This window comes from Trifolium pratense, linkage group LG2, assembly GCF_020283565.1.
Source record: "Trifolium pratense cultivar HEN17-A07 linkage group LG2, ARS_RC_1.1, whole genome shotgun sequence".
NCBI classification, from domain to species: Eukaryota; Viridiplantae; Streptophyta; class Magnoliopsida; order Fabales; family Fabaceae; genus Trifolium; species Trifolium pratense.
In genome coordinates, this window is record NC_060060.1 from 33,434,776 (window position 1) to 33,457,033 (window position 22,258).

The following is a 22,258-nucleotide window of genomic DNA, read 5'->3' on the forward strand; positions in this document are numbered from 1 at the left end:
ACATCAATATTCCAAGTTGAAACGACATAATCACACATCTTTACATGTATGTGTAGCATTAATCTGTTATATTTGACAATTTCTATAAAATTTCTCAACTGATAATACGAACTTGGTCTCGTGTATATCTTTACATGTATGTAGCATTAATCTGTTATATTCTCATGACTTTATAAATTTGCTTTCCATTTACTAGAAGCAAACAAGTCCATGTTACCAATGTCATCATCAACAGCTCCTGCCACCGCCGCACCACAAAGTACAGCATTCAAAGGATTCATACCTTTATAAATTTCCTTTCCATTGCATATTTTAGTAACAAGATTCTTCACCTTTGGTATATTACAACATCCACCAACAATTATCACATCATTTATATTCTCAACTTATATCTTTGCATCTTTCAAGCATTGGATGATTAACTTTTCACACTTCTCAAACACCTCTTTGTTAACTTCCTCAAACTCCTTCCGCGTTACAACCTTGCATATCTTCAAACCATATCCCAAATCTAAATCAACCTCAACACTTGTCTCTGACGAAAGCTTAGTAATCACGTCATGGATTCTACTTCGAAGAAAAGCCATTGATATAATTTCTGAGTTCCAGTATACTTGTCTCTTGCATATCTCTTCAAAATCAGGTAAAAGATGACACAACATATTTCCAACCAAATCTTCTCCACCAATAGAACTTCCTGTCCGTGCTTTTATTCGGAATTTTCCTTTTTCTGCTTCAATAACAGAAACATCACAATAACCGGCATCCATATTGAAAATAAGAGCAATTTTCATGCTTTTGTTGTCAGAAGCAGAAGATGTCAGTTGATGAACCACATACCACAAAGCCACTGCTGTTGGTTTAGGCATCAGTCTGATAACTTTAAGACCGGCCATCCCACAAGTGCAATGTATCCAGTTTAGCTGCAATTGACTGAATGAAATTGGAACGGTAAACACTACATTTCTTATAGGTCTGTTCAGATGAGTTTCAACCATTGATCTTAATTCTATCATAAATTTTCCAAGTAGTTCTTCTACAGTAGCGGATTTCCACAGTTTGTTCACAAATGCAGCAACAAAAGGGCGAACCTTAATATCCACGGTATGCAACAGAAATGGGAAATTTGCATTTTCACCGAAAATTATGCTACAAAAGTCTTTCATGTATAAAATTTTAATCTCATTTTCTAGGGAGTGAGACTTCAGTACTACTAGCTCCAATAGAAGAGTCACGATCTTTGGAAGTTTCGAAAGATCTCTTCATCATCTCATTTATTTTCTTTTTCCAAAGCTCCACTTTGGAATCATTCCACACAGAAATACAACATGGCCACGTGCCAATGTCAATTCCGATTGTTATTTCAGGAGGCAGCGACGAGCTTTCCTCCTCGGTGTTTTCACTACAAGATGCCGCAGTAGATGTTGGTTCTGTCATCCTGCATTTAAAAGACAAGAAAGTTGAGAATTTTCTACCAAAACAACATCATGTAGAACATATAGTCTTACATATATCGTCCTAAAATCACACAATCATTGCATAATATATAAGAACATATATAGCTTCACTAATTATCATGTTACAAAATGATTAACTTAAATTCTAACAGAAACAAATTAACAATGCACGCAAAACATTTAGGTAGAATGCATGAGTTGAGAGAATTAAAATTTCTCAGTGTGACTAAATGCTAAATTAATCCATAAGTCGATAGTTAAAATTAGATTCTAGTGTTGATAGCAGATAATTAAATAAAAGCTTTCTTATTATCATTACTTTGTTGATATCATTACTTCAGAGCTTTCCTCTTCGGTGTTTTCGCTACAAGATGCCGCAGTAGATGCAGGTTTGTCAAATAGCGAATTTGGTTAGAAGGAGATTCTAGAAACAAAATGTATGTAATGGAAGAGAATAGTAAGGTAAAGAAAAGGGTGTAACCTGAAGAATATGAAGAGAAATCATCATCTCAGTCAAAAGGGTTATTACCCCAGAAACCACCACCACCATTGTTGTTGCCGGTGAAGAGGGGAAGGGCGTAAAGGCGAAAAGGGTGAGAAGGGGTTAGTTGAATGGAGGGAAAAGGGTGAAAAGTGGCGGCGGGGAAATGAGGGGATGGTGGACGGTGGAGGAGTTGAAGAGGAGTTAAAAGGGCTGAGGAGATGCAAGTGCAGGCCATGTTATGGAGTGTAGCAGCAATGAAATTCTGTGAAATTAAACAGAGAAAAAAAAAAATGTAATCAGGTGAGAATGCATGAATTTAGGTACAAAAGGAAATGATTAATTCAATAAGAAAAATCAACAAACAAGTTTGCATCAATTTATATTTTTTCATGTTACAAAAAATTAAAACTTATATGCAATGAATAATCTAACAGAAACAAACAAACATATAGATAGAATGCATGATAAGAACAGAAATTCTCAAGGACCAATCAATAACCTTTGACTTCCGAGCATTAAAATTTCTCAGTGTGACTAAATGCTAAATTAATCTACATGTTTTCTTGGAAAAATCAATGCATAAGTCAATAGTTAAAAATAGATTCTATAGTGTTGATTGATAGCAGATGATTAAATAACAGCTTGCTTGCTACTCAATTATCATTACTTTGTTTGAAAAATTCATTTATGTAAATTAACACTAATTTAAGCATTCCTATATAGTTCTAAAATCACACAATCATTTGATAATAAGAAGTTCTTGAATATTTTCATACTCGAGATTGTATTTCTTGCATGCCAAGATTTGAAAACCAGAAGAGAAAAACAAGAATATACTAAACAAGGAAGAAGATTGATATACCTGATCAGTAGCACAATGTGGATTGAATGTTTCTGTGATGAGTATAACACTATAGAACTCTAGAAGGAACGTTTTAACTGTTAGTGAAATAAAAGGGAAATGGAAGAGAATAGCAAAAGACTAATTGTGACTACAAAATATAATTGTCAATGCAAATTACTCCTTCTAGTCTCAATATATATAAGTCATAATCTATCATTGCAGAGAGTAATGAACAAGATATAGATAATAACTTGCAGAACAAGTTAGTTACATAGTCTGTTAGTTAGTTAGAGTAGAGCTAATCTAGTGTGCAGCTATCCACTATAGTTACTGTGTGCATACAATTGTGTATAAATATGTGTGTAATTAGTCTATCAATCAATGAATACAACTTTCATCCTTCTACTTTGTTTCCTCATGATAAAGTTTCTGATTTTGGTCTTGCTAGGTTGTTGATAAAGGCAGGACAATCTAACATCATGTCAGCTGTGATTGGATCTAGGGGTGTGCAAAAAATTCAAGTAACCTTAACCAAATCACTAACCAAACCATATCCAAAATTAATAACTGAAATTCCTGGCACACAGTGGACAGGTGTTGCTCAAGGTGTAGCAACACTTGTCTGTTGTAGACAGATGTTGTTACTAGTGCGCCAACACTTGTCTATAAACAGAGTAAATAACATAAAACAATACAAACAGTAAAGTAAATAACACACAAGAGTTGTTAACCCAGTTCAGCCTAAAGCCTACTCTGGGGGATACCAATCCAGGAATGAAGTCCACTATCAGCAGTATTACTTCTCACTTAATCACTACCCAATGACCCTTCTACCTAGGAACTCCTAGATATGAGACCCCGTCCCAATTCCCACCTTAGCAACACAGACAGCGCTGCTATTCAATTCAGACGATTACAACGATTGGAGACACACTCCTAAAAACTAGGATTCACTCTTGCTTAAAAGCTTGCGAGTAAACCACACAACACAATAGAACAATCTCCGTACTTCAAAGCTTAGGAGAAGTTCACACTTACAACTCAATAACACTCAGGTCCTAAGCTTGCATCAATGAGACACAAGAAAGGCTCACAATTAACACTCTAAAATCCTAAAAACACACGCTTTGTAAAACACGATTTTAGATGCTTGAAACCATATGCTTGCCTTCGTATTTATAGTAGTAGAACGACTTGGGCTTCAAGACAAAATTAGGGCTTCTAGAATTGCGGCAGCAGTGATATATTTTTGAAAACAATAGTTATATTTTTGAAACCGCAAAAATATATTTTCCAAAAATATAATTCCTTTGGAAAATAAAGCTAGGGTTTAGCTGCCTCATGAAACACATTAAACACGTGCGCCTTCTTCTGTAAGAAACCTTGACATAATTCTTCAAACAGATCTTCAAAAAGATTGAGTAGAAAATAAAAACATCCAGCTGGCGCGCGCAGAACAGAGTCAGGTGTTGTTCCAAAGTGTCACAACATTTGTCACAACACTTGGGGTCAGCACACTTGTCTCAACACTTGGCTAAAATATGTTTTTGCAAAATGTAGCCAATATACAAAAACCCAACAATCTCCCCCTTTGGCAAATTTTGGCTAAAACAATATTAGACCAGTATATAGAGAGATACAGTATTACCTTTCCTTCGAGTCAACATGATCACACAACTAGGAAAGAAAGTAACACATAATAAAAACTACTTCCAGAAGAAATAAGTAGTATCAGAGGCAATGCAACAGCGGAATAAAACAACTAGCCTCATGGAACAACACAAGGGAGAAATAAACTCCCATAGTAGATGCTAAGTAGGAGAGATAAACTCCTAATAGTTTAACGCGCATCCATTCATCATAAGAACAACAGGGAAAAATAAATTCCCATAAACATCTGAGAAAAATAAATTCTCAGTCATAGTGGATAGTGGACTCAATAGTCAGGTGCCATAACACTTGGCACAACATTTGTCATCAAACGTATTCAGGCGATCAAGAGATAATATCACTCACACATACAAACACCAGATAAAGAAAGAATAATCACTACTCCCCCTCAGTACATGCATATTACTCACACTCCCCCTCAATACGAGCATACGAACAATTTCATGCAAACACAGTCACCAGATCCAGATGTGAGAACATCTGACCACACACTTGTCACACACACACACTACTCCCCCTTTTTAGCCACAATTTAGACAAACATTATGAATAGGAAATTATAGTGTACCAGAGCATAGAGAATATCAGTGTGCAGTTATTACAGACCATAGAGCACACACAGGTGCTAGAAATCCAGGGCCTAGCCCACAAAAGATACGGAGAACAAAAGTAGTGGAAAGAGAACCTGCGCGCTTTCATCCACAATACCATGACCAAACTCCAACAGTATAGCATGAAGATCATAAGTAACAAGCCATAAACCTATACTATCTTCATCACATCAATCACATAGTGCACAGAGCTACTACAACCAAATATAACACCATGGGATACATAGTTCATCATATATAAATCAGTAGTGGAGGAACCATATCATATCCACCACATCAAACATTTCCCCCTTGTTTGCACATCATGAAAGAGACATCATCTAAGAGGGAACACTTACATGTCATATTTCTTCCTGTCAGGTGACATAATTTCCAGGACATCTAGCGCAGAGTTACACACACACAGATGAAGATTAACCAGTTTCAACTTCAAGAGGCATATACCAAATCCATCTTCAACAATCATATAAGAACTTCAAACCAGAAGTTTCAGAAACAGGTCTGAAATAGTCACATATACTAGTAGTAATCACCTCTGAATATCACATATATGAGCACACAATATCAGAAACACATTCAGAATATAAGAATTTTCATCTGCTTCCTAGTGAGAGTACCAACCATTGGCTGAGCAGATGTACCTACACATGGTACAACATTTGTCTCCAGTGTCATAGATGCATCAACATCTGACACAACATCCGTCTTAGGGATGAGTTCCACGAGTGAATCAGCAGTAACTCACTTGTGGTTTTAGTAACTCATAATTAACAATAGCAGGGGGACACAAGAGAATCAACCATCAGTAGTTGATCAGCTTTCAATAACAAAGAACAATAATCATTTGCTCCCAACTAAAATGCTCATCCTAGGTGATTTGGATGACGCTCCAAAGTACAGATAACAATTAACCATTGAACATAAGTTGAAACAGCTCCAATGTTCATAATCCCTTGAAGTGCTTTTTACTACAGCAGAACAAGAGTTCCATGCTCTCATAGACTTGATGATATCAAGTTAGAGTAAACAACCTTCATCCCGTTTCAGAGAAATACCACCATTCATATTGAGAAAAATAAATTCTCAATATAAAGATGTCAAGACATTAAGTCTGACATGTCTTCAAGGTCTTCCAGCTTCAGATTAAGGACTCCCCCTTAATAACTGCATAATCTGCTGGTCAGATGTTCCAACATTTGGGAGGACATCAGTCTCCTTCTCAAGGAATACACAAAGAGATCCTTTATCAAAGCCACTGGAGGTTGACTTTTAGGATTAGAAGCAAAAATAAATTGCTCATAAGTTCATTCAGATCTCTCTTTAACAAACTTCATATATGAGTGCCTTTATGAGTGGACTTGAGATCACCCTTAAGTATCTTTGGCATCTCTAACAAGTTAGTTGGATCTCTCATCGAGTATCACCTCACCAAGGGATACAGCTTCAAAGAACAACATAGTTTTGCATACTCAGCACCCAAAACCACCATGAGTTTTCCATCAGATATATATGCAGCGGAATTCGAACTAGAAAACTCATCACCAAACTTCAGGCACAACATAATGACCTTTGCACACACTCCACATTCTAGGTCCAACAGGTTAATATAGGTTTGAAAATAAATCAAACCATACAACAAATCATCACCAAAGCTACACGCCTGAATAATAATGGACAGGTCTATTACACGCCCTGCCATGAATAGTCCATCCTCCACTTCTAGGGACCATTCAACCAATATGAACTTCTTCAAGTTCAAACAACTTTTCTCATTAGATGGGGAATTAACATCAGTGTGTTCGTCAGACACTTCTTCTTTATTATCAGTCATCACCTGACCATTTTCATTTCCAGGAACAATCACATGTTCGGGGATTTCAGGAACAGTTTCACCTTGTTTATTCTCTCGGGCCAAAGATGTGTCAACATCTTGCACAACATTAGTCTCAAGAGCGATTTTCTTGAACCAATCAATCACATAGTCAATCATGACTTTACCAGAAGTACCAACATTAACATTAACTTTAGAGGAAGAATTCATATCACATTTCCCTTGATTAGCGTGCACCATACAATGGAGAGAGGGAAAAGAGGCGGTTGCACGCGTTACATGCAGTAACTGCTACAATTCTTTAAATAGGCAAATACTTAGCTTGCCCCTTAACTTTCCAGATTGAGCTTCTTCTTTCAAATTCTTGAGAATTACACATGTAGATATTCTTATGGTAACTCCTTGGTCAGGATTTCTAATAGAGATTTCCTTTGAGTGGTTCTTCTGAACTCTGATTGATGGACCTTTGATTGGTCTCAAATTCTCTGTATTAGGCTCAAAGTCTTGAATAGAATCATATTCAGCTTGATCATCATCTGGTGTTGGGACAGGTGTGACTACATCTGTCTCTTCAGCTGAATCTATACTTGTCAAATCAGTATCATCAATTACGACATTGATTGATTCCATCATGGTTTTCGTTCTAGAATTGAAAACTCTATAGGCTCTGTTATTGGTTGAATAACCTAGAAATATTCCCTCATCACTTTTGGGATCCAATTTCCTCCTAGGTTCTCTATCGGCCAAGATGTAACATTTTGATCTGAACACATGGAAATATTTTACAGTAGGCTTTCTGTTCTTCCATAGTTCACACAGTGTTGTTGCAGTACCTGTTCTTAATGTTACTCTATTATGGATGTAACATGACGTATTCATAGCTTCAGCCCAAAATTTATAAGGAAGGTTTTTGGCATGTAACATAACCCTAACAGATTCTTGTAAAGTTATGTTCTTTCTTTCAACCACACCATTTTGTTGAGGTGTAATAGGTGAAGAGAATTCATGAGCTATTCCTTCAGCAGCACAAAACTCAGCAAATTTAGAGTTTTCAAACTCCTTTCCATGGTCACTTCTAATTCTTAAAATACCACAGTCGTTTTCTTTTTGAAGTTGTAAGCAAAGATCTTTGAATTCATCAAAGGTTTCAGATTTTTGCCTAATGAAGTTAACCCAATTGTATCTAGAGAAATCATCAACAACAACAAAAGCATATTTCTTACCTCCAAGGCTTTCAACTTGCATAGGATCCATCAAGTCCATGTGTAGTAGCTCAAGAACTCTAGAAGTGGACAAGTGTTGCAACTTTTGGTGCGACACTTTGGTTTGCTTGCCAATCTGACATTCGCCACAGATGTTGTCTTCCTGTATTTGTAAGTTTGGTAAGCCTCTGATAGCTTCCTCAGATATAGCTCTTTTCATACTCTTCAGGTTAAGATGTCCTAGTTTTTGGTGCCACAACTTAACCTCATCTTCTTTTGTTAAGAGACATGTAGATACATTAGCTTCTTCTAGAGGAACCCACAAGTAACAATTATCCTTCGATCTAACACCCTTCATCAGGATGTCACCTTCATCATTGGTAACAAGACATTCATTTTTTGTAAAGTTGACTTGCATGCCTTGATCACATAGTTGGCGTATACTAATTAGATTAGCAGTTAGCCCTTTTACAATAAGAACATTTTCAAGTTTAGGTAGACCATTGTCAATCAGCCTTCCTATACCTTTAATTTCTCTTTTAGCTCCATCTCCGAATGTTACAAAACTTGTTGCATAGGATTTTATATCCATCAAATATTTTTCAACACCGGTCATATGTTTAGAACAACCACTATCAAAGTACCAATCTTCTTTTGATGAGGCTCTAAGAGAAGTGTGAGCAATCAAGCTTTTCTCACAACTTTCAGCTGCACAACCCTTGGTGTTGGTTACATCAACCTTTTGTTTCCACTCCTTCTTTGCATTAGTTATGGATGGATCAAGTTTCTCTTGAATAGTTTCATTTGGATACCCATATAACTTATAGCAGTAAGGTCTTATGTGCCCCTTTCTTCCACAGTGATGACATCTCCATGAACGATATTTGCTTTTATGCCTTGGTATAAATCTAGGATTCTGCCTTCTTTGACGATGTGGAGCCATATGTGGTAACACTTGTCTGTGTGTAGTATGATGTCCGGTGGACAAGTGTGGTGACATTTTTCCATACATTGTTGGAGAGGGTTGGTTACTTATCTCAGGCATATATTTTCCATCTTTGTTGTAATCTTTAATTCTATTAACGCTTTTATACTCATACCCAATGCCTGTTTTGGCTCTACTAGGGGTAGGTAGTTTTTCTAGGATTTCATCTAGGTCAGTTCCTTTAAATAACATAACAACATGCTTCTTTAGATTCTCAAGATGAGAGTTCAATTCAGTTACCTCTTCATTCAGCTTAGATATTTCTGCTAGTTGCTCAAGCTTATCTGTTTCCAGATTGGCGATGATTGCCTTCTGCTCCTCAATTGTTTTCAACCCTTCTTCACACTTAACACCAATCTCAGAGATTTTTGTTAGATTGACAATTCTTTCAGTTTGCAACTTTGAGATTGTCTCCTTTTGTTTTTCTGAGATTCTGCAGACTTCTTCACTCCTTAGACACAGCTCCTTGTATGATTCAGCAAGTTCATCAAAGGTCAGCTCTTCATCACATGATTCAGTGTCAGATGTGCATACACCTGTCAGTGCATGAATAGACTTTGCAGTATCAGTTTCTCCTTCAGAATCCTCATCTGACCATGAAACAGTTAACCCTTTTTTCTGTTTCTTCAAGAAGGTTGCACATTCAGTTCTAATGTGTCCATACCCTTCACATTCATGGCATTGAACACCTTTATTTGAAGCTGATTTCTCATCTGTTACAGGTTTTCTGAAATTCCTGTAAGTGTTGCGACCAATGTCAGCTGCACTTGTCTTTGGACGTTTGTCCATTATTTTTAGCACCTTATTAAATTGTTTTCTTAGAAGAACCATTGCATCAGAGATGCTATTCTCAGACTCCGTGTCACTCTGTTGATCTTCTTCCACAGCATTCGAGACAAAGGCAATGCTCTTGTTTTTCTTATCCATCTTTTCATTTGTAGCTACCTCATAGGTTTGTAGTGAACCAACTAGTTCATCTAGCTTCATATCTGTGATATCCTTTGCTTCTTCTATAGCTGTGACTTTCATGTCAAACTTCTTAGGTAAAGACCTAAGCATTTTTCTTACCAGCTTTTCTTCAGGTATCTTTTCACCCAAGGCATCAAATTGATTGTCAAAATCAAGTATGGTCATGTGAAAATCCTGAATGGTTTCATCATCATTCATTCTTAGATTCTCAAACTTAGTTGTTAGGAGTTGTAGCTTTGACAACTTCACTTTAGAGGTACCTTCATGAACAGTCTCAAGAATTGTCCAAGCTTCCTTAGCAGAGACACACTTTTTGATGAGTCTGAATATGTGTTTGTCAACACCATTATATAGTGCATATAATGCTTTTGAGTTTGCAAGAGCAAGCTCATCCTCTTCTTTGGACCATTCTTCAGCAGATTTCAACTCAAAAGTTGGTTTACCATCTTTGTCCATCTTCACAGGTGGAGTCCACCCTCTCAGCACTGCCTTCCATGTCTTGCTATCAATTTGTTTTAGAAAGGCCATCATGCGGGACTTCCAATAGTCATAGTTTGAAGCACCAACCAGAAGAGGTGGTCTGGTAACAAAACCTCCTTCTTTGTCCATCCTTGCCAGAAACGATTTCCCTGGAGCTCACCCTAAAATTCAGAACAGGGTGCCTGCTCTGATGCCAATTGAAATTCCTGGCACACAGTGGACAGGTGTTGCTCAAGGTGTAGCAACACTTGTCTGTTGTAGACAGATGTTGTTACTAGTGCGCCAACACTTGTCTATAAACAGAGTAAATAACATAAAACAATACAAACAGTAAAGTAAATAACACACAAGAGTTGTTAACCCAGTTCAGCCTAAAGCCTACTCTGGGGGATACCAATCCAGGAATGAAGTCCACTATCAGCAGTATTACTTCGAAGCTAAACTCACCCGTTTACAACTTCTCACTTAATCACTACCCAATGACCCTTCTACCTAGGAACTCCTAGATATGAGACCCCGTCCCAATTCCCACCTTAGCAACACAGACAGCGCTGCTATTCAATTCAGACGATTACAACGATTGGAGACACACTCCTAAAAACTAGGATTCACTCTTGCTTAAAAGCTTGCGAGTAAACCACACAACACAATAGAACAATCTCCGTACTTCAAAGCTTAGGAGAAGTTCACACTTACAACTCAATAACACTCAGGTCCTAAGCTTGCATCAATGAGACACAAGAAAGGCTCACAATTAACACTCTAAAATCCTAAAAACACACGCTTTGTAAAACACGATTTTAGATGCTTGAAACCATATGCTTGCCTTCGTATTTATAGTAGTAGAACGACTTGGGCTTCAAGACAAAATTAGGGCTTCTAGAATTGCGGCAGCAGTGATATATTTTTGAAACCGCAAAAATATATTTTCCAAAAATATAATTCCTTTGGAAAATAAAGCTAGGGTTTAGCTGCCTCATGAAACACATTAAACACGTGCGCCTTCTTCTGTAAGAAACCTTGACATAATTCTTCAAACAGATCTTCAAAAAGATTGAGTAGAAAATAAAAACATCCAGCTGGCGCGCGCAGAACAGAGTCAGGTGTTGTTCCAAAGTGTCACAACATTTGTCACAACACTTGGGGTCAGCACACTTGTCTCAACACTTGGCTAAAATATGTTTTTGCAAAATGTAGCCAATATACAAAAACCCAACAATAACCAAATCCATTTTAAAAAAAAATCACACCAATCCAATACAAAAAAACCAATTCTAAAACATATCCAATTTTTTATAATTGGTTTAAAATTGATTTTTAAATTGAGGCCCAATAAGGAAAAAGCCCAATAGTTTCTTTTTAAAAAAAAAAAACAAATTTTCCAAATTCAATTAATTATATAATTTAATAAATAAATAATTAATAAGGTGGTGGAGGAATTGGTCAACGCGGCGGTCAACGCCGGACCACCGGCGGCCGGTACGGCGGAGCTCCGGCGACGGACGGCTGTGGACGGTGATTTTCCGGTGAACTTCCGGCGACCGGCGCGGTGGTTGGCGGTGGCGCTCCAGCGGCCGGCCACCATCAACCACCCTTTAATATTTAATTTTTTTTTATTTAACAAAATTTATTTATTTTAAAAATAATTATAAAAAACAGATTTTTGATGGTTTTATTTTTTAAAAAAATCTATATTTTAATTATTTTGGGCTTAAAAAAATCTGTTTTGTTGGGCTTAGTTTGAAATATGTTTGGGCTTAGAAAAAAAACTTTTATGAATTGATTATAAACCAATAATTCATAAAATTAAAGAAAAATTATGTTTTTTTTTATAAACAATAATTATTAAATATGTTCTTTTAATCAATTAAACAAAAAAAAAATTGGCTTAATTATTGTAAAAAAAAAAGTTTAAATATATAGGAATTAAAAGTTATAATAATGCATTTTTAAAAAAAATAAAAAATAAAATAAAATTTAAGATGAATCGGTTATAAATAAGTAACCTATTTTTTATTATAAACCGGTTATAAATTGGTTTCGAACCGATTATAAACCATATCCAAATTAGTTTTGCAAAATAACCAATTTTTCATTAAAATGGTTTTGGTTCTAAACCAAAACCATAAATATGGTTTGGTGTGGTGTGGTTTTTAAACCATGCACACCCCTAATTGGATCATTTGGTTATATGGCTCCAGGTAAAATGAACAATATGCCAATTCTTTTGTTTTTCTTACCAACTACTCCCTCCGTCCCAAATCTTTAGTCTTTTTAGCTTTTTAATTTTGTCCCAAAACTTTAGTCCTTTTAAGAAACCAATGCACATTTAGTGATACTTTACCATTTGAACCCTTACAAAAGTTAAAGCATTAAATAAATATATTTTCTCTTTCTTAATAAAGTAAGGATAAAAATGATTTTACTTATCATTTCTTAATCTTCGTGCAAAACTCCAAAAAGACTAAAATTTTGGGACGGAGGGAGTAGTATATTTCTTAGGATTTAATTCATATGCACCGACAATGTAAAGATATTTTACACTAGGGGTAAAATAGTGTTTACCACCTGCAATGTTATCAAATTTTGGTTTATCACTGTAATATAATTCTTTTTCCGATTATCCAGATTTCGTTCTTTTAGTCCTCATTAAATATGCTGGATTAAGATTCCGCATAAATGATGATGTGGCATGCTTAGTGAGGGTGGTAAACCAAAATTTGCTAACATTACAGGGGCAAAAGGGCAGAATCTTAAGCCAACATATTCAATGAGGGGCTAAAAGGACAAAATCTTCAAATTACAACGGGGTGATCGGAAAAGAAATATTACAAGGGGATAAACCAAAATTTGGGGAATATGATGTTGCTCCTTTTCTTAAAAAAACTGAATACATGAAAGAAATAGAGATTTCAAAAATAAAGAAACTCGTTCCCGCGTCTTTCTGTTTCCATTTCCTTTGCTCAGAAACAGAACAGTAACAGAACAGAGCATTCATTCATTCATTCAAGAACTCAAAGAACTCTCTCTATCTATCTATCTATCTAGTTATGGCGGCTCCAACAAATGAGAAGAAGGTTAGTTATATACACGATGATATTGCTTTCTCCATTCTCTCCAAACTTCCTGTTAAATCTCTCAAGAGGTTTTCTTCCGTTTGCAAATCATGGATTAATCTATTTGAAAACCCTATTTTCATCAACATGTTCCGCAACAATCTCTTATTCACTCTATACGCTGATGACAACGATGTTTATCTCATTCTAGACCAGCTTTTTGAACTTTATGATTGGAAATTTTATTTGCTTTATGGTGAAGACAAGTTTCAGAATAAACAAAAATTGGATTTGCCAGATTACGTTGATTTTATTCGTGAAGCGTATGATGTTGAAGCTATTAGTATTTTAGGTTCGGGTATTAATGGCATTCTTTGTATCTACGACCATGATACTCATACAGAAGTTGTATTATGGAACCCTGCAACTAGAGGATATATGAAAGTTCCATATAGTGTTCCTGATTTTCAAGATGAGGATTCCACTGATATTTCACTTCATGGATTTGGCTATGACCATGTTAGAGATGACTATAAAATCATTGAACATGTGGGTTATAACGCAAGTTGCCGCACTCCTTCACATGTTGTGTTCGACCCATTCTGGGAGATATATAGTCTAGAAAGTAATTCCTGGAGGAAAATCAATTATGATATGCCAATTCGTGCCCGGGCGACTAGTGATGTTTACTTGAATGGGGTGTGTCATTGGTGGAGGGAAACAAATAATGAAACATGTTTGGTATCATTTAACTTGTGCAATGAGGTGTGCCTTACTACACCTTCACCCTTACCAGATGTGCCGCCTGATGGTTTTGGTGTTCATCTCACTGTTTTAAATGGCTCTCTTGCTTTGATATCTAATCGGAAAAATACTGCATCTTACCAAATATCAATTTTGGGTGAATTTGGTGTCAAAGAATCCTGGATTAGACTCTTTGATGTTCAACTCGCGTCTTGCATTGAGCAACCAATCGGAGCAGGGATGAAGGGCAATATATTCTTTAGAAAAAAAGATGATCAACTTGCTTGTTTTGATTTAACTACTGGGTTGATCGAGGACATTGGTCTTCAAGGAACAGATTATGCGTGTCAGGTGGTACATTACAGGATAACCCTTCCTTCGATTGGAGAAATAAATGTTTAATTTATTTTTCAGCCTATGCATACGTGATGTTTTCATACTTGAGTTTTATGAGTCTTGTTCTTATATGCATATCAGCTTGTCAATTTTCGACATTATATGTATACGTATTATCATGTATACGAGTTGTTAGATACAAGTTTTCACACATAAAGGAATATAATTTCACTGTTAGGTATATGTTGTTAGCTTGTTATCTATCATTGATTGGAAATCGATACAAAAATATACATGGACTTGCAGTGTATGTTTTGTAGCTGCTGTTTGTCTTGATAACTATATGGTGATTCACTGTTAGGTATATCATATGTTGTTAGCTTGTTAAAGTAATGATGCTGTCATGGATCTTCCTTTGATTTTGTTAGGAATAGGCATATGGAAAAGTTGTGATTAATCTCTTGGGAATAATATATTTTCATTTCTGTGTTTGAATAACTTTGTCTGTGTGCACCTGTATTTTCATTTCAAGTTTTGTCGTATTCAATCTTATAGAAGTTGGCCTGTTGTTAAGTTAGCAATTGGTTCACTATGCTAATAAATTTAGAAACCATTCGAAAATGTGGAACATTGTTTTAGATCATGGATCTGTGAAGAAGCTTAGAGGCTCAGAGCCAAGGATGAATAAAGGTTAGACGCGCCTAGTATAGTAAAAAGGAAAGTCCCAAGCGCGAATAGAGCCTGTGTTTCTAGACATGGGATTTGGATTTTCTGAAGTTGCGATTCTAGCTCTTGTAGATCTCAATTGGATTATTAGTTACATTTTAAATTAGGTTTTTATCAAATGGTCCATTGATTGATTACAAAAACTGAGGATATGGTGACTAAGAATAATCCAAACCATACATGCTTTGTGAAGACGATTTGGAAAGAATAGAGGGTATAGTATATTCGGACAAGTTGATCTACTTTCATTTGCTTCCTTCCAATGGAAAGAAAGGAATTGGGATGGCTCTGCATCCAGTTCATTATATTTCATTTATTAGGAGCTTTTTTATTCAGCAGACTCTCAATTTTGAGTACAGTGGTTAGCATCAGAAAAACAAAAACCAGCACAGACACAATACATATCAGCAGCATTAAACCAGAGGCCATGAGACTTTTCACCTCATGAGCATATTCAGCACAAGCTAGACCGAGGAATGTTAAAGGGAATGAGTAGATCCACCATGTAACATTTAACCTTTTCATAGTTTTCTTGAACATCGCTGGCCTGCAAGCCTGCATTATACAACCCTTGATCATTACGATGAAAGTGATGATTAAAATAACCAACTAAATATATAATAGGTGAATTGAACCTACCTGAGAAATGAAAAGGAACAAAGAGAGAAAGAACAGCATCTTTGATGAGACAAGAAAAGCACCTGAGATGGATTTCCAAGCTAGACTTGCCATGCTTGGTACAGCAAAATACAAGAAATAAGCTGGCCTTAACACTATAGGAAACTGATTACTACTTGTTAGACGCTGATACAGCGTCACAAATAGAATCAAATAATGTACCATTCCTAATGAAAACATTGAAATTGCAAACTCGTTCCAACCGATTTCTGTCGCAATTTGAGCAGCCACCAAGTTTCCTATAACAGAAACCAGGTTAACTGGGTTTACTACAACTGACAGAAACCTCTTTTCAGTTGTGAACCATTGTCCAAACAGTTTTACATCAAGCAGAAATATTACAAAAGAAAAAGCCAAACAAAGAAACTCAGTAACGAGCTCTCGGAACAATCAAAGGCGGTGATGATTGAAGCATAAGAAGATATGAAATCCAAGGAGTATACATGTAGTTAACTCCAATATGATGTGAAAACTCTTCCTTCACTGCTTTAAAGTGAAAGATGCATTTGAGCATATAAAGAAAAGATAGTGTAGTTGCAATAAGTACTGCAAGACACCAAAGTAGTAAATAAGCAACAGAAGGCATGAAATTAAAACCATGCATTTTTATATGCTTAGGATGAGAGTCAAGAAGATACTATCTTCGTCTCTATATGTAAGACCTCGTTGTAAAAAAGTTGTGCATTTTTATAAAACCGTTTTTAAATTAGTAATATTTTTTCACCAAATACTTCTAATGGAGAAAATTAAAAAACTAATCATTTATCTCCCTTGACAATTGAATGATAATTTTGAAAGTGAATACACTTTTTTTTCATGTACAAACTATTTTTCTTAATTCTTGTAGATTGATCAAAAGATGCTTACAGATAGGGACAAGAAAGTAAATAGCCATTGAAGAGTTACTTACATTTCCAATTAATTTTTGAATGGCTGAAGTAAATTGAGAGGAATATGCTGTGGACAATATTGAAACAAATGTATGTGCATGTTATCCTTTCAAACAAGATATAACATGTTTAATCATTCATCAACATTTTAGTTAGGTTCTATTTGACAAAAATCTATATCTATATTATTTTATATACTCCCTCCGTCTCAACTTATAAGGGAAAAAATAAAAATCATACTTATTAAGAAAAACTAAATCATAACAATTTGGAGTATGTATTCATCATAACTTTTGCTCATCATACAAAGGCCTATTTTGCATATAATTCATCATAACTTAAGTGTAGTGGAAATAAGTCTAAACTGGAAGTTCCAATACCACACAATTCCAATACCAATCTGTCAATAAGTGTATCAATGCTATAAATCCAAACTGGAAGTTCAGTTCAAGACAATTTGGTCATCAAAATTTGACTTAAAATCCAAACTAAGCATAATAGGTAAAGTCATTACATATAAAATAATCAAAATGACATAACAAGTCAATTCATTACATCCAAAATGGAGGTTCAAGACACTTGCATAACACAAAATAACATAACATGTCCATTATCAAAATGTCACTAAAATATCAATCTAAGGCTTGTTGACAGATTGTTGAGTCCCAATTTGATCAGCAGCATTAGTAGCAATCTTAGCACTCTTTCTTGGTCCACTTGGTCTAGTTGTTGCACTTGGTGTAATCACATTAGGAGTTGTATTGTCATTCTTCCTCTTAGTACCAGTTGTTGCAGTCCCTTTACGTGTTGCTGTTGCTGCAGGCCCTTTAGTACCAGTTGCTGCAGTCCCTTTACTTATTGTTGCAGACCCTTTACTTGTTGTTGCACTTGGTCCAGGTTGATTCGTGTTACAGTTACTCTGAAATTCACATAATATTTATGACATTAGATCAACTATAATAAAATACAAGCTAGTGTATTGATTCATTTTAGAGTTACTCTAAAATTCTAATTTGTTACCTTGTTTCCACCCTTTGGAATCATCCTATCAGCAGCTGTCTTTCCCTTGCAAGATGGCCCAAAGTTTTACATCTGGTGCATGTAACAGTGTTCTGATTCCTCTTCTTTTTAGAACCCCTAGGCTCATCATTTGCTTTCCTTCATTGCATTGCACTAGATTACACTTCCAATATTTCCTCTCTAAATTACTTTGTTTCATATCTGTGCTATTATGGATGAGAGAGTTGGTGTCAACATTTATAAGGGCGCTGAGCAACGAAATATGAGGAATCGGTTGGACAGGTTATATATAGATTATTACGAATTTGAGAAGTCGCGCGCTTGAGTGTGAAACTGTCTCGATGGTGTCCTCCCTGCACTTGATATAGAAGACTACGAGTCCACTGCCAGGTATGTCCAGACTTTCCAACAAGTTGACGCACAGTTCAAGGGAATGTGTGGAAGAAGCGTTTTTCCGTGGTGGATCACCGTGAGCCCGTGACCACCCTGTCATTCTTAGGTTTATTCGCCTTTATACACCGCTTGGAAGAGATTCTATCGTTATATGCAGCTGGGTGATGAGGATTATCAAAGACCAAAGGTCTCACTTCCATTGACCCTGAATAGCTCTCCCTCATGCTACTAAGTTGTGCAGGATGGATGAACACGGCCTTGATAGCCTCGCAGCATCTATGGTGGATTATGTGTTTGAGTTCTATGTCTTGCAGAGTTGGTTGCAAAGGGCTATATCTACTTCCAATATCAGTTCTGTTGTTGCGGTATTGAGCAGTGATAATAATAATATAGAACAACTCGTAGCAACCATCACACCACGAATTAGACAGTGCAAGAATAAACAGCTATGAGATTTTGGAGGCCGAGTATGCAGACAATGAGGTGAATGACCCATCGGTTCAGAGACTTCTCCGTTCTGTGGAGACAAATGTGGCTTCGCTGCAGCAACTAATGACTGCTAACAATTATGTTACTTTTGTTCATTTGGTTATTTCCTTCATTGTATTAAGTCTGCGTGTTGATTTTAAAGCAGAAGTGATAGCTGCTAAAGACGCTAGTCCAAATACTGATAAGCCGAACAACATATGTCTCGTTAAAATACATGTTATTAAACTGAGAGTAATCAACAAATGAATTAAGAAGACATATACTGATGTGTTCTTCAGAATAACAGGTACGAATTTCTTCCCATCACCTCGAATTTCGATGACATGGAGTGTGACTTGAGAAGTAGAAGAGTCCATGTTATGAGCTCCTGCCACTGCTACACCATAAAGTACAGCATTCAAAGGATCTATACCTTCATATATTTCCTTTCCATTGCATATTTCCGTAACAAGATTCTTCACCCTTGGTATATTACAACATCCGCCTACAATCATGATATAATTTATATTCTCGGCTTCTATCTTTGCATCTTGCAAGCATTCGTAGATTAGCTTTGTATCTTCAAACCATCTATCGACTCTAAATCAACCTCAACACTTGTCTCAGTCGACTCTAAATCAACCTCAACACTTGTCTCAGTCGAAAGCTTGGTAATCACATCGTGGATTCTACTTCGAAGAAAAGCCATCGATATAATATCTGAGTTCCAGCGAACATGTCTCTTGAATATCTTTTAAGAATCGGGTAAGAGATGACACATCATATTTCCAAGCAAATCTTCTACACCGAAAATTATGTTAAAGAACTGATTCACGTTCTCATTCTCGAGCGAGACTTCAGTACTACTGCTGCTGCTACTACTAGCTCCAATAGAAAAGTCATGATCTTTGGAAGTTTCGCAACATTTCTTCATCATCTCATTCATTTCGCTGTCTAAATCTCCAATTGGGAACCATTCCAAACAGAAACACCACATGGTGTGGTGCCAATGTCAATTACAATTGCTATATCAGGAGGCAGCGACGAGCTTTCCTCCTCGTAGTTTCCAGTGCAAGATTCCACAGATGATGCAGGTTCTGTCATCCTGCATTTAAAAGACAAGAAAGTCGAGAATTATCTACCAAAACAACTAATGTAGTTAGCATAATGAGGAAAAACTATTCATAATAAGAAGTTCTTCCTTGTAGCACAAATGTGGATACTTGATGTGTATAACAGGTATGTCATCATCACCTTCAACCTCTTCCTTGTTTCATATTCTTCCTTGTATAACAGTAGAACTCTAGAAGGAACTAAAAGGGAAATGGAAGAGAATATCAAAATTCAAAAGAGTAGTTGAGTTGAGACTACAAAATATGAATGTCAATGCAAATTACTCCTTCTAGTCTCAATATATATAAGTCACAATCTATCATTGAATAGAGTAATGAAGAAGATATAGATAAGCATAACCATAAAAAATATCAAATATTTGGTTTTTTTTTTTTTTACAGTAATATTTGGTAGTTTTAACAATAAGAAAACATAACTACTTTCATTCTATCATCATTACTTTGTTTGAAAAATTCAATTATGTATATTAATACTAGCTAAAGATAAGACTACCCTTGGTAAAGCATGAGTCGCCTCAGCACGAGAGTTTGTGAAATACAAAGAAAAAATACGTTTACATTCATCATCTATAACAGCCACATGCTCAGTAATATCGTTCCTCCCTTTGTGAAAATCATCCACTTCTTCTAATTGCAATTCACGCACCCAGATAAGAGCATGGAAAAGACTCGATGCTTCCCCTAATTCAACACTACATATCAGGGATATCCACATTGTTTTGCAAGTACAAATCGGCCTTAAACATCGCAAGTACACATTCCAAGACCAACACAATTACGTTTTGACGAGAAGGACACATCAACGTTGCATTTATATCTTCATGTAGCCGGTCTGCTCCACCTCTCACTCTGCGATCAGCACTGCTGTCACGCACCAGCCCTACTGTTAACAGACACAGTTCGCACATTTTGCTGTCCCGGAGCGGTTCTGTTGGCCTATATATGTACTTGTTTTTTTGCAGATGTTAACGAGATTAATATTGATGAAAAGCATAATTCAAAACTACTAAAACCACCAAATATAATAGAATCTGCTATCACTGCTACAATCTGATCTATGTTGGGAGATCTTTGAAGAATTAGTATATAAATGATTGCATATGGTATTAGTGCTGAATTATTCTTATAATAAAGTCCCACATCGACAAAAAGCAATATAATGATAGATTGATGGTGCATATAAATACCAATGCGACTCTAATTTTTAAACTTGACCTTGAAGTGGTGTGAATGGGCCTTGCTTTTTGCTAGGCTCAGGAAAGTCCCCGGGCCCAATCTGCAGAAATGCAGGCCTGGAAACGGGTTTATCTTTGACTTAGGAATGGAAAATTTCTCAATGCACCTCAACATTTCTCCCCTACTCCCTAGCGCATCTAATGCCACAAAATCAGTAAAATCTCATAAAATCTTTTAAAATTTTCCTAAACATTTTTTGTCAAAATAATATTTCAAAATCTCAATCCAATACACTCCCACAAGTCTATTTTTAAATTTAGTTATAAAAATTATATAATTTATTTAACACACACGGACGCACGCACATGCAAGTGCATGCACATACGAGTGCATACACTTACACACACTCTAAATAAATAAAGGAAACATTGGCACCCATAAAATTTTGGTGCCCTATTGTGTGTAAAAAAAATGTACAAGTTAACATTTTTATTTTTAATTAATGAATGTGAATCATTTAATAAATTTAACACCGTATCTTTACCCTTCATCATTTTTCTTTTAATATTAACTATTACTAACATATTACTCTGTATGGAACTTTATTTCTTTAGCAATATTTTTGTCTTCGGTGTAAGTAAATTTAAGAATAATAATATACGTTAAATTATATTACAATATATTTTGAACTTATCAATTTAATATATGAAAATTATAATTAATTTTTTTTGCTATAAATATATATTGGAGACCACTTTTATTACAATATATAAAAGAAGAACCGCGTAAAGCTTTCATTCGCCACCGTATTTGGTAGCATTGTTTTCTTGTGTGCTTTGGTTGTATTATGTCTTCCTACATATGGACGGCGTTATAATTATTTCTATCAACGCTTTTGGATGTGTCGTAGAGATCACCTATGTCATTCTATACATCGTATATGCGCCTAGAGATGCTTAGGCAAAAATGATTTATATTCTAAATTTGTTACAAATTATTAAGATGTTTTTTACCATATTGTTACTAAGGTATTTAATTTGTTTTTAATTACAGCGATTAACCCTCAAATTGCTTATGGCAATCAATGTGGGTTTATTTTTATCG

General features: G+C 35.8%; 2 protein-coding genes and 2 pseudogenes across 2 annotated transcripts; 1 reads left to right on the forward strand and 3 right to left on the reverse strand.

Moving 5' to 3' along the window:
* Positions 1–170: 170 nt before the first annotated feature.
* LOC123904596 lies at positions 171–2,176 on the reverse strand (annotated as a pseudogene).
* Positions 2,177–13,584: 11,408 nt separating this feature from the next.
* Positions 13,585–14,736, forward strand: LOC123904597 (F-box/kelch-repeat protein At3g23880-like). The gene has a single exon (XM_045954239.1). The coding sequence runs from the start codon at positions 13,585–13,587 to the stop codon at positions 14,734–14,736; it is 1,152 nt and encodes a 383-aa protein (XP_045810195.1).
* A 969-nt stretch (positions 14,737–15,705) lies between these two features.
* LOC123904598 lies at positions 15,706–16,678 on the reverse strand (annotated as a pseudogene).
* Positions 16,679–17,601: 923 nt separating this feature from the next.
* On the reverse strand, positions 17,602–18,042 carry LOC123904599. The gene is made up of 2 exons (XM_045954240.1): positions 17,985–18,042; positions 17,602–17,883 (listed from the first exon to the last, which is right to left on the reverse strand). The coding sequence occupies exons 1-2, from the start codon at positions 18,006–18,008 to the stop codon at positions 17,602–17,604; spliced, it is 306 nt and encodes a 101-aa protein (XP_045810196.1). The 5' UTR covers positions 18,009–18,042.
* Positions 18,043–22,258: the final 4,216 nt, after the last annotated feature.

Excerpts from the sequence above, each read along its gene's own strand:
- LOC123904597 (XM_045954239.1), top strand. The coding sequence starts at position 13,585 with ATGGCGGCTCCAACAAATGAGAAGAAGGTTAGTTATATACACGATGAT.
- LOC123904599 (XM_045954240.1), bottom strand. The coding sequence starts at position 18,008 with ATGATTCCAAAGGGTGGAAACAAG. Across the intron at positions 17,884-17,984 it reads TTCCAAAGGGTGGAAACAAG|AGTAACTGTAACACGAATCA; the intron begins GTAACAAATTAG and ends TGTGAATTTCAG.